This window comes from Lolium perenne, chromosome 3 (assembly GCF_019359855.2).
Source record: "Lolium perenne isolate Kyuss_39 chromosome 3, Kyuss_2.0, whole genome shotgun sequence".
NCBI classification, from domain to species: Eukaryota; Viridiplantae; Streptophyta; class Magnoliopsida; order Poales; family Poaceae; genus Lolium; species Lolium perenne.
The window spans coordinates 279,119,403-279,132,675 of NC_067246.2; the positions used below are offsets into that span (position 1 = coordinate 279,119,403).

At 39.7% G+C, this 13,273-nt stretch overlaps 1 protein-coding gene across 1 annotated transcript; it reads left to right on the forward strand.

Annotated features, from left to right (window-relative positions):
- The first annotated feature begins 9 nt into the window (after nucleotides 1-9).
- LOC127344383 (conserved oligomeric Golgi complex subunit 3) lies at nucleotides 10-11,368 on the forward strand. The gene is made up of 25 exons (XM_051370643.2): nucleotides 10-167; nucleotides 273-356; nucleotides 849-935; nucleotides 1,089-1,133; nucleotides 1,224-1,298; nucleotides 1,397-1,492; nucleotides 2,258-2,335; nucleotides 2,936-3,021; nucleotides 3,108-3,174; nucleotides 3,261-3,323; nucleotides 3,399-3,500; nucleotides 3,632-3,736; nucleotides 3,816-3,908; nucleotides 4,654-4,742; nucleotides 5,256-5,475; nucleotides 6,583-6,660; nucleotides 6,989-7,105; nucleotides 7,210-7,242; nucleotides 7,362-7,448; nucleotides 7,524-7,586; nucleotides 8,626-8,742; nucleotides 9,106-9,198; nucleotides 9,788-9,913; nucleotides 9,991-10,091; nucleotides 11,068-11,368. Exons 1-25 carry the CDS (start codon nucleotides 84-86, stop codon nucleotides 11,195-11,197), a joined length of 2,319 nt encoding a protein of 772 aa, XP_051226603.1. The 5' UTR covers nucleotides 10-83; the 3' UTR covers nucleotides 11,198-11,368.
- Nucleotides 11,369-13,273: the final 1,905 nt, after the last annotated feature.

Here is a 13,273-nt window from a genome sequence, read left to right on the forward strand (position 1 = left end):
GTAAACCTCACTGGCTTACACTTTCAGGCTTCCTTCACGGCTGAAAAGAAATCCCTCCAGTTTGGCGCGAGCTCACGCCGAGGATGTCCATGGCGACGACGCCGGCGACCCTGCCCAAGTCGGGGGCGGTCTCCAAGGGCTACAACTTCGCGTACGCGTGGGAGAAGGTCGGTGTTCTCCTCCAAGACCCCCTCCTCCTCGATGTTCCGGTTACGATCAACGGTCTGGTGGATCTGATCTGAGGGTCTCGTGTTTCGATTTCCCTGTTGCAGAACGCGCCGCTCACGGAGCAGCAGAATGCCGCCATCTCCGCGCTCTCGCACGCCGTCGCCGAGCGCCCGTTCCCGGCCAATCTGGTAAGACGCCGGATCTCACACCTGTTACTTATGCTACGGGTCACCGGTTGAGATCTCGTCAGTGCCACCGTAATCTGGTTTTCTACTTTGTCCTATGCTGAGCTTGGGCTGTAAGGGAGCCCTGTCAAATTTGTTTCTGTTTGAAGGATCCAAGATATTTCATTTGCTGTAACAGGGATGTCGTGAGTTAATAAAAAAAATGGCGATCGGTGTAACATGCCATTATTAGCTCATGCTTTTCAATCTAGCAAGTATTAGATGGGTGATAATTGTTGATATTCTTTATATGGGTGTCAAATGGATTTGCAAGCATTTGGGGCCGGGGTATAGTTTTTCATTTTATGGCTGCTTGTAACTGATTATTAGTGTTATTATAACTTTTATAAGGTTGCACTCTTTGTACTCCTGTTCCCCTTTGGCACTGTATTATAATTATATATATTCCATCGGCACCAGTGTTAGTTTTAAATGGAATTCTGGGTGTTATATTAGGAAGATGGAGGTACGACCATGCCAGAAAAAGAGTCTGCTTTGGAGGAGGCGGGTGCAATGGATGCGGTCTTGGTAAATACACATCAGGTAAGTTATCCTTCATTGCTACATATATTTGTTGACTAGAGAATTTTGGACTCTCATTTGTTCCTCTTCTTTATTGCTTTAATATAAGATGTTTGAGGATAGAAGGAACAATGTTTCTGCAGATCGAACTAATACTTTTATCACCACCTGTAGTTCTACAAATGGTTTGCTGAACTGGAATCAGCTATGAAATCTGAGGTTTGTGCCTATTCTGTTCTTCAGTGACTAGTGGACAACTTGCGATGGTGCGTTGAGTTTTCACCCCCCCTCTTTTTCTTTTTTTGACAGACGGAGGAAAAGTATCGCCTCTACGAGAGTACATTAGAGGAACGTGTTAACACATGTGATGGCATCCTTAAACAAGTAGGCTTATAAACCTTTCTTTTAGTTATGTCGAATAAATTTATAATTAACATATACATTCCTTTCTTTCAGTTTAACCTTAAGTATTTCCAATTCAGGTCGATGACACACTGAACTTATTTGAAGAACTGCAATCCTTGCACTCCAGCGTTGCCATAAAGACAAAAACTTTGCATGATGCTTGCGACCAACTTGTATGCCTCTTTAACTCATTCTTGTCGGAGTTAACTATTAGCAGTACAATTTCCACTTGAAATGATCTTTAAGTCAATATTTGTTTTTTGCACTCATTCCTTCTTTAAGAGTGTCACCGATACTGCCAAAATTTGTGAGGTTACATGTCATGAGCACCCTTTGCCTGTCGGTCTGCTTGAATCTCATATTAATGATCTGATTGTTGGTATATTTTGGATCCCTTCTTATTTCATCATCATCATCAACAACAACATCTATTTCATTAACTAAGATGTATTTTTCTTGGAAATTTTACAAAAAAAATGACATTTTCTGTTGATTGATTGTATGTGGCCTCCTTCTATACAGTTTCTATATGATCCAAATATTTTCCAGAAGTTAATATTATGAGCTATGCAATTACGATAAACTGTCATGTTATGTAATTACTCTGGTAGGGATAGCAGAGGGAACCAATCCAAGTTATGCTATTGAGAAATTACACTAGGACTAGGAAGACTTAGGTTTCTCATACTAGCTGGACAGTTAAGAAAACAAATACTATACTGATGATCTCCCATTATCCTTTGTTTTTGTGACTTCTATCAATTTTCCATCTAAAACATGTTTCATTTTACCCAATAGATGCAGGTGTTAACTTCATTTTTAACGCTTTGCTGCTATGTGTGCTATTTCTATCATGTAATAAGGTCCTAAAGGCTTATTGTTTGCAATTTTGCCATTTTAGTGCCTCTTCTGATTTTTTCTTTCTAATGCATATGCAGTTGGTGGAGAAACAGAGGCTCATCGAGTTTGCCGAAGCACTCCGAAGTAGGTTAAACTACTTTGATGAATTGGAAAATGTGAGATTTGGCATCCTAGTACATCTCTTGAAAATAAGTTGGGGTTTGACTTCATCGAAGTATTTGGTTGAACAAAATCCTTTTCAATAACTTCTTCACTTCACATAAGAGTACCCTTAACCAAACATACTGGATTCTGTAATTCGCACATTCTATAACTGAACCAATGAGCTCAAGTGAAATCCTACATGATCAACATACTTCCGAAGTTTCTGCTCGTATTTGCATCCTTGTCTCCTTGCTCTTTCTCAACTGGGTGACTGGTGTGGACCCTGTGGATTCATTTGTGCAAAAACTGAACTGTGATATGGTTGTTAAAATAAAACGTGAATATGATTCTGCTTTTGTGAATGTTATTAAATATGAATTTTGTGCCTTGCTCTTCATGTTATCATCTTGTAGCTAATTTTATTAAGACCCCGCTGAGTGATATTATTAAGTATACTCCACAGCTTTGAGATCTAAACATTTTTTGGTTGCTGACTACACTTTGTCACCAGCCAAGCACTTTTCAGTTCATCAAAATACTGGCATCCAGGCATTATTGTAAATCGACATAGGCTGCTTCATATGGCTCACTTACCTATTCCTACTTTTCAGGCCTCTACTAGCTTTTATTCTCAGACTATGAACATTGGAAATGAACAGTTTCTCCCGCTGTTGAAACGGCTTGATGATTGTATCTCGTAAGTAGTTGCATAATAGTGACATGTTTCTAGTTTTCTGTGTTGAGATTTTTTGAGCTCAGGTTCTATCTTCTTGGTGAATATAGATATGTTGAAAATAATCCACAATATGCTGAATCTGCTGTTTACTTGGTGAAGTTCCGCCAACTTCAGGTAAAGGACTGTGTGAGGCAAACTACATTTATATTCATAACGAATAGGTGACCTAACCCTATAGTTATCTGCTTCTTGTATTACAGTCTCGGGCATTAGGTATGATTCGGTCACATGTCCTGTCAACACTGAAAGCTGCATCAGCCCAGGTATCCTCAGCTGCATTTGGTAGGTAGAAGTGCTGCAACTAATAGTTACTAGATAATAGCTTTACTTGTTTGCAGGTTCAAGCTGCAATCCGGGGCAGTGGTTCTGGCAAAAATGCTGTTACGGAGGGTGTGGAAGCATCTCTTATCTATGTCCGTTTCAAGGCAGCAGCCGGGGAGGTACACTTTTTCATTAAATGATTTGTAGTTTATTGAAAATTTTGAACCAGTTGTTGACACTCTTATGCTATATTAATGAAGCTTTCGTAGTGTTTCAATTGTAATTCTGTTGCTCTTGACTTTTCCCCCAGCTAAAACCAATTTTCGATGAGATTGAAAGTAGATCTGCTAAGAAAGAATATGCGCAGATTCTTTCAGAGTGTCACAGTTTGTTTTGTGAGCAGAGGCTGTACCTGGTAAGTTTAAATTGTAGTACTTTGCACTCTGTTTTGACCTTAACATGATTATATCCTATCATGTCTGATTTCCTTGTAGATACGAGGCATGGTGCAGCAAAGTATTTCTGAGTTTGCTAAAAATGAGGCCTTACCTTCTTTAACAAGGTCTGGTTGTGCCTATTTAATGGAGGTAACCACATATTCAGCTAATTATACTATTTAGGTTATTTTTTTTTAGCAAAATGTTAGTTATTTTTCTTATGTCTATAAAGTTACAACTTATATGCATATGCTTTATTTTCATTGGCCCCCTTCATACCTTGAATTAATATATATTGGATCCACTGGTCAGTCGATTCTCAAGTGGACGAAAACAGAGGCAAACAAAGCCATAACTCATAAATGAACATTATTTTAAAAATATGCCATGAAAGGGATGTGCGTTCACACGTTTTATTCATTTTGTGTTTTTTAGTGTAAGATGAACTATAAGTGGGATTTAGGTGGGATCCCACTTGTATCTCTAATCAATACCCCTTGACGCACCAACTAACTAGTTACAACAACGAGAACATCAAAGCCTTTTTCCCAACTAACTAGTTTATTAGAAATAAATCAAAACTTCTGAATAAATATTACTTACTGGAAACCACCAAAAAGATTCAAGCACCAGCATGTGACCATATATACATACTGGAAAGTTAAAAGTAGAGGATCATCACACTGTATATACAGTGTTCACATATGAAGTGTGTTAAATAGTTTATTTTTTATATTTCTACTCATTGTTCAGCGTGCATGCGGAGTATCACATGGTTATATTTTACCAAAGCTTGTATTATTCTTGCGGTTTAATTTGTTCTCATTGTTGTAATAATTATATCATTCTGACTGCTAGAGAGAAAATATTTACTAGTTTTCCTGTTGCTTCTCAGGCATGCCAGCTTGAGCACCAGCTTTTTGCTCATTTCTTCCCAGCATCTGCATCGGATGTTTCAAGTATGGCTCCTTTAATGGATCCATTGTAAGATTATTTCCTCCCCTCATGGTTCTGTCACTTCAATTTGCGTCATGCTGGCTGTCTTAGAAGTTACAAGCTACAAATTGTACAGTTGACCAAACTTGACTTGATAATCCCCACAAGAAAAACTTGACATAATGATAACATAAAGTTGGGTTGACAAATCAACATTCAACAAGGCAGCAGCCAATAACGAGTCCTAACATCTTATTTACATGTTATACTGCAAGCTGGGTGTTGGCAGGAGGTATTGTTTTGTATGTTAGCAAAGTAAAATAGCCAAAGAAAAACTGAAGATATAGTGATATATAATACTTGCTACAAGGATTTAACTTGATGATCAACATCAACTTAATCTCTCTTCTGCCTTCTTGGATGAGGTTATAAAAAGAGCTGTCACATTATTCAACTTTTATAAACTTGAACTTACTGTGACAATTGTGATATATAATACTTGCTACAAGGATTTAACTTGAATGTTTCAATAAATATGATAAAATTTGTTTTTTCATTCAGGTGCACACACTTGTATGATACTCTGAGGCCTAGACTAATATATGAAGGAAACATTGATTCTCTCTGTGAACTCGTCAACATTCTGAAGGCTGAAGTGTTGGCGGAGCAACTGAGTAGACCTGAGGATTCAGTAGCTGGGCTGCGTCCAATATTTCAGAGGATACTTGCAGATGTTCATGAGCGGTTAGCATTTTGTGCTCGGACTCATATTCGTGAGGAGGTACTATTTCAAATACGTTCTTCTGTGATCGCTCACATTGTGTTTTTTCAGCCAGCATATTTCTTTGTTTTATTGCTTAGTGTGTATTTAATCGTTTGTTTCCATATTTATTGTGAGCATATCTCCTTGAGTCGGTCAGCTGAAATGCCCCAAGTGAAAACTTTATAATGGCCTTACATAACACAATAATCATTTGAACTGCCTGGTGTCCATTTTGATCATCTGTATGAACATGATCTATGCACATGGGGAGGCTGTGCATGCGTTGGATAGGTAGTACGGTAGTAGTTAGAGAATGGGAGGTTGCTTGCTTGTCATGAGTTGTAAAATAGTAAGTGTATGTTGACTGTGTTATTTTCCACAAAATGAGAAATTGTTAGAATATTAACGTTTGTCTATAAACTTGAAAGTTGCACTAAGTAACATATTGAGAAACTGTGCTAGTGTGCTATGTGTAATTGGAACTCCATAATTTATTTACAACTTATCTACCTTGATTCTGCACAAGCGTGTCACCCCCTTAAAAGCCAAATTGGATATGATGCTGGCTGCTAATAATTTTTAGCGAAACGCAAAAAGCTTTGCATTTCAATGCATACAACTCAGCCCACAGATCTAAGGAGTTTTACAAATTTACAAGCTCAGGATGAGCCAACACACTGGACCATACAACTCCACCTACTAGATCTAAGCAGTCGTGGGGATCAGGGTACTTAAGCCTATCGCGCCTGCGGCAGCCCAAGATCGATCCTCGGTTCAAATCGTGTTGAGGAGACTACTTGAGTTAGGAATCGTGTTGTCGAGGATGACTGCGTTGCGATGCTTCCAAATCCACCACGCCGTCATCATAAGGATGAGTCAAAGGATTAAAAAGTGATCTGAAGTGGAAGAAACTTTATCATTAGGTCTGAGTTCATAGGATAGCAGTTTCTGTTACTTTGTATTGAACCTTATGCCATATTAGCACCTTTGTTTTTTGTTTTCTGTCAACTGGTTACATTCCATTGTTTAACACACAATCGTCAGTATTTTGGGGAGATGAAGCAGCTGTTGTTTAAATTATCAAAACCTTTTTGCTTAATATTTATCGTCTATTTTCTTGTCCAGATTGCAAACTTTCGCCCTTCTGATGAAGATCTGGATTATCCTGGAAAACTTGAGAGATCAGCAACTTCAAGTGCTAATGTTAGTTTTCTTCTTATTGCAATAATAACAAATGTTTATTTTCTGTTCAACTCCTTTGGTCCTGTACATTCATAAAAACCTTTACTAAAATTTGTATGTATAATCATGTTTGCGAGTTCTTTTATAGCTGTATATATACTTATGAGTAAAATTTAGACTTCCTGCCTTCTCTCTCCCTGGCCTTAGTTATGCCTGGATTGCCTTTTTTCATGATAACTGCTTCTGATTTAAGAAAATGGTAATTGTAACTGATTTGAGTTAACAGCGAGCATGAGAAAGATGTAGATCTCGTTGAGAGAGGGTAATGAAGTATATTTCTTATTTGTAGGTTAGTGACAACCCAGACATGTATGCAACCTGGTACAGACCATTGGAGAAAACAGTTTCGTGCCTATCAAAGCTATATCGCTGCTTAGAATCTTCGGTTTTTACTGGTTTAGCCCAGGTATTGTACCTCTGAAAGCCTATGATAAATCTCTGGTTAATTATTCTTTTACTGCTTGATGATGCCCTGACCATTCAACTTGACGTATCACTTAAATGTCACAGGAAGCTTTAGAAGTTTGCTCAACATCCCTTCAGGTCCACTCTCTTTACTATTGTCCATGTGATATAAAAACATGCTATTTGCAGTTTCCGTACCATGTCACATTTTTTTCTTAAAAAAAATCTGAGCAACAAACTGTTGATCCTGTGAATAGAATGCAAGCAAGGTCATTACAAAAAGAGCAAGCCCCATGGATGGACAGCTTTTCCTGATTAAGCACCTGCTCATTTTAAGGGAACAGGTGGCCATGCAACTCATAATAAGTTCCATTGATTACGGTAATCCATCTGGCAACTCATAAATTACATGTTTTCAGATTGCGCCATTTGATATAGAGTTCTCTGTCACACATAAGGAGCTGGATTTCTCCCATTTGCTGGTATGTGCAACTTTATCCTTCGCATATTTGTGTGTATTTCTTGACTTGAAGCCTGATGTGATGGATTATGTTTGCTTTCATTATATATATGGGTATATCCATTGGTGCTTATTTCAAGAACTGTCTCGTGTGTTTACTTATTTTTTATTTGATGCTAATCTAGTATGCATGAGAACATAGTTTTAACTTCTAATGTGAAAACTTAAGTTCCACTAGCCCATCTGAATGTTAAATAAAAAGTCTGGTACATTTGGTAGTTATCAGAATGCCAGCAGTCTTATAATTTGTCACCTGTTACACAAAATAATCAAAAAAAAATCGCTATGTCTAATTTATATTTGATATTGGGTGAGACCATATGAGTTCTTGTCTACCAACCAGATGTCCTTGAGTTGGTGCGCATATTTTATTCGTATTTTCGTGCACCCTGGTGAGCGGTAACATATGGTCTGGTTTTCATTTGTTGTCTTCCAGTTGAATGAAGTATTGGGAAAGACATTCCTTGCCTTTCTGCTTTCGTTGGCAGCAGCTTACAGGTTAGGTGGAATTAGACTTGAGCATTGGTCAGCTACTCAGCACAGACAGAGTTGCTGCCTGTAGCATAGAAGTGATTTTTGGCAAGACCAAATAGATGCACCGATATCTTGTCTCCTTTAGTTTTTAGAGAGAATATAAACCCTATGCTTTTAAAAACATATCGTACATTCCTACTTTCTCTTTGCATCTAACTTGTAGTAAAGATCAGGTTTTCTTCAATCTTGAGTAACGTTTTCAACAATACAATATGGCTTGTGATACCCCGATTTAAAAGGTCCTTTGCGGACCCAAACTTAATTGCTTTATTCTTAAATACGAAAGCAACACCAGAATCCGAAATAACAATCAAGAATAACACTAGGAGAATGAGGTTGATTTAGTCACATGACCTCCACAGGTCCAATTTTTTTATTATCTTTTAGCTATCCTTACATATGTTAATATCATGTAGATGGATCATATCTGATAGGTAACTATAGGAAATTACTTGTTCCGTTTACAGGATCACTTAAGAAGGATTCTCAGGGGTCAGGTCTCACTATTTGACTGGTCAAGGTCAACATCACTTGCTAGGACCTTTTCTCCTCGTGTTTTGGAGAGCCAAATTGACGCCAGAAAAGTAAGTAACTTGAACTGTCGGATGTTTTGCCTTCTGACATAGAAGAATTGTAAGATGTGTTATTTTCTCATCAGTTGCTACTAGGAAGTTGGCATTCCATATTGTGAAAATTGGAAATAAAGAGCGGAGATGCACACGCACTTGTGAGCATATATTGGACCTTGCCTGTGCTGATTGGCAAGTGCAGCTTGCCAACCTGACACGTCCTTAAATTTTTGACACTTGTTAAACAATGTCTCAAATATGTCAATTGTCAACACTAAAAACACCGAAATGATTGTTTAACCGTTTGCTAGTTGCACAAATCCTCTTTCAGTTTTGTTGATTTCAGCTAATTTCCGTACGACAACTCTTTAATTTCAGGAGCTGGAGAAAAGCCTTAAATCTACCTGTGAAGAGTTCATAATGTCCATCACTAAACTAGTAGTGGACCCAATGCTTTCTTTTGTTACTAAGGTATGATCAATGAAAACTTCATCCCTTTGAAGTTAAAAAAGTGTCAGCTTCATGGCTTTGCGTGTGGGTAGGGTGTTAAAATAAACAACATGATACAGTTAGGTGTCGCGTGGACACTGGGGATGCTAGTATGGTACAGAAGAGTAAAGTGGAGTTCTTCCTTGCTGTAATAACTTCAGTTCTGAAATTTAATTATTTGGTGTTGTGGGTTGTGACTGTCCCATTCTGTAGTATTAATCTTGCCATCATTTGATAGTTTGGACCAAACAGTAATGCCAGGCTTCGAGATGCTTAACCAGATACTTCTAGAACAATCAATGTTATGTGCTCCCTCCGTTCACTAATGTAAGACCTTTTAGGTATTTCAAATTGGACTAGATACGGACCAAAATGAGTGAACCTACACATTAAAACGCGTCTAGATACATGTATTTACTGAGTGAACCTACATATTAAAACATGTCTAAGTACATGTATTTACCCCCAAAAAAAAACTAAAAGGTCTTATATTAGTGAACAGAGGGAGTACATCATTGTAGGCTGTACTCTAAAATGTTGATTGTAAAATGATTCACTTATTGTTTGGCAGGTAACTGCTGTCAAAGTTGCATTGTCCTCAGGTAGCCAGGGGCAGAAATTGGATTCTGTTCTAGCAAAACCCCTTAAGACACAAGCATTTGCCTCACCTGATAAAGTTGCAGAGCTCATTCAAAAGGTACATCTTGTGAAATGAGATTTACTGCTATGCTGCTTTTCTATATGCTATGAAGAAAAATCCATTGTGATAAGCAGGTTGGGACTGCTATTCAAGAAGACCTTCCCAAAGTAATGATCAAGATGAGGTTGTATTTGCAAAATCCATCGACGAGATTAATTTTATTCAAACCCATCAAGTAAGGATCTACATCTCACTGCACCTACCGAGAATAACCTGGCATTATTTATCCAATGCAATAGTAATGCTTATTTGGCCAAAGTCTCTTACCAGCATAAGTTTTTTGTCATAATAAATCATATGCGTATATTGATAGAAATCCTAACCCCTGAGCCATATCTTGTACTGGATCATGTAATCAGACCTGATGGTAGGATAACTTGTTGGGGTTACTTGGTCACGGCGGGCGTTCAGGTTTACCCGAATCTCGGGTCGGTAATTCGGGCTATGGAAATTTCAGGTTTCCAGAAGTAACACCCGAAAATTGCCTGAAAAAACAGAAACCCGACAGTTTGGGTACCAGCAAATTCAGGTTTGGGCTCGGGTAATCCTGAATCACGGCCCAGATGCGGCCGACAGGATTAGGAGGAGGGGAGGCGGCGGCCGACACGAGGCTGCACTGCTACTCCTTCCTTCCCCCCTCGCTCCATGTCTCTAGCGGTAGTACTTGGTACTTCCCTGCTTCTATCCTTTTTTCGGAGACCGTGCTCATGGCAGTTCACACAACCGTGATAAAAGCCTGCAGCCGCAGCTCTGCCTCTTCCTGTTTCTATTCTTGTGGCATCGTAGTGAGCATATTAACCATAGCTGTCTATTAAGAAATATATTTTTATGCCTGAAAGGTCCCAAGTATTTGAGCAGAAATTTACCTATTATTCCACTATTTTTCATAAATCCATGCACATCCTTACATTGTTTCAATCATGGTACTGTTTACTTGTGCACATCATCTAGACTTATTTTTCACAGGAGTCCCTTGTTTAGTAAGTTGAAATGTGCTAAGCTACACGCAGCTAAGTTTTGGTTTAATTGAATATAGTACTCCGTACTAACCTTTAATCCTAAAAAGAAATAACTGTACAATTCTAACGTGTATATTGAAAATTGTGTCGTTGTTTGTGTATTTATTCTTAATCCTTCATTTTGTGCTCTAGGACAAATATAGTTGAGGCTCATATACAGCTGCAATCCCTTGTGAAGTCAGAGTACTCAGCTGACGAGATTCAGTCTATGGGTATGCTGTCCATATCCGATCTACAGTCTCAACTCGACAGTCTGATGTAGCCCGTAGCTTTTTGTCCGTTTTATTAGGGTATTCTTAAGTCTCGGAAATTCACTCGATTAATGTGCTAGAGTGATGTTGTTTTTCATTTTACAACTAAATGTAACTATTGTTGTGTATTACACCATCGACCATGGTATGGCTAATAAAAGGTGTTGTTCATTATGTATTTATCACACTGGTTCAACCATTTCAATGTGCGTGTAGGCTGTAACCCTGCTGTTATGGTTTACTCTACAACAACAACCAAGCCTTTCAGTCCCAAACAAGTTGGGGTAGGCTAGAGTTGAAACCCATAAGATCTCGAAGCTAAGTCATGGTTCCGGAACGTGGATAGCTAACTTCCACGCACCCCTATCCATGGCTAAATTTTTGTCGATATTCCAAACCTTCAGGTCTCTCTTAACGGACTCCTCCCATGTCAAGTTTGGTCTACCACGACCCCTCTTAACATTCTCATCACGCTTTATCCGTCCGCTATGCACTGGCGCTTCCGGAGGCCTCCGTTGGATATGTCCAAACCATCTGAGACGATGTTGGACCAGCTTCTCTTCAATCGGTGCTACCCCAACTCTCTCCCGTATATCGTCGTTCCGTACCCGATCCTTTCTTGTGTGGCCACATATCCATCTCAACATGCGCATCTCTGCTACACTTAACTGTTGGATATGTCGTCTCTTCGTTGGCCAACACTCAGCGCCATACAACATCGCAGGTCGGATAGCTGTCCTATAAAACCTGCCTTTTAGCTTTTGTGGCACTCTCTTGTCACGTAGTACGCCGAGCTTGGCGCCACTTCATCCAACCAGCCTTGATTCGGTGGCCCACATCTTCATCGATATCGCCATCCTTCGCAACATGGACCCCAAATATCGAAAAGTGTCTCTCTCCGGTACCACCGCCCATCAAGGCTAACCTCTCCCTCCTCGTGCCTAGTAGAGCTGAAATCGCACCTCATGTATTCGGTTTAGTTCTACTAAGCCTAAAACCTTTCGATTCGAGAGTTCGCCTCCACAACTCTAACTTTCTATTAACCCCCGTTCGGCTATCATCGACTAGCACCACATCATCCGCAAAGAGCATACACCATGGGATGTCTCCTTGTATATCCCTTGTGACCTCGTCCATCACCAAATCAAAAAGATAAGGGCTCAAAGCTGACCCTTGGTGTAGCCCTATTCTAATTGGAAAGTCATCAGTGTCGCCATCGCTTGTTCGAACACTTGTCACAACATTATCATACATATCCTTGATGAGGGTAATGTACTTTATTGGGACTTTGTGTTTCTCCAAGGCCCACCACATGACATTCCGAGGTATCTTATCATAGGCCTTCTCCAAATCAATGAACACCATATGAAGGTTCTTCTTTTGCTCCCTATATCTCTCCATCAGCTGTCGTACCAAGAAGATGGCTTCCATGGTAGACCTCCCAGGCATGAAACCAAATTGGTTTTTGGTCACGCTTGTCAACCTTCTTAAGCGGTGCTCAATGACTCTCTCACATAGCTTCATAGTATGGCTCATCAGCTTGATTCCACGGTAATTAGTACAACTTTGAACATTCCCCTTGTTCTTGAAGATTGGTACTAAAATACTCCGCCTCCATTCTTCGGGCATCTTGTTTGACCGAAAAATGAGGTTGAAAAGCTTAGTTAGCCATACTATCGCTACATCTCCAAGGCCTCTCCACGCCTCGATGGGGATACCATCAGGACCCATCGCCTTGCCGCCTTTCATCCTCCTTAACGCCTCCTTAACCTCAGACTCCTGGATACGCCGCACAAAGCACATGCTGGTATCATCAAAGGAGTCGTCTAGCTCAATGGTAGAGCTCTCAGCCTCTCCATTGTAAAGGTTGTCAAAGTACTCCCGCCATCTACGCTTGATCGCCTCATCCTTCACAAGAAGCTGATCATCTCCGTCCTTGATGCATTTGACTTCGTTGACATCCCTCGTCTTCCTCTCCCTAAACTTGGCCATCTTATAGATGTCCCTTTCGCCTTCCTTCGTGTTTAAACGTTGGTAGAGGTCCTCATACGCCCGACCCCTTGCTTCACTCACCGCCTGCTTTGCAG

Coding starts and splice junctions, on each gene's coding strand:
- LOC127344383 (XM_051370643.2), top strand. CDS start 84: ATGTCCATGGCGACGACGCCGGCGACCCTGCCCAAGTCGGGGGCGGTC. Junction 1,299..1,396: donor GTGATGGCATCCTTAAACAA/GTAGGCTTATAA, acceptor TTTCCAATTCAG/GTCGATGACACACTGAACTT. Junction 7,243..7,361: donor TTTGCTCAACATCCCTTCAG/GTCCACTCTCTT, acceptor TCCTGTGAATAG/AATGCAAGCAAGGTCATTAC.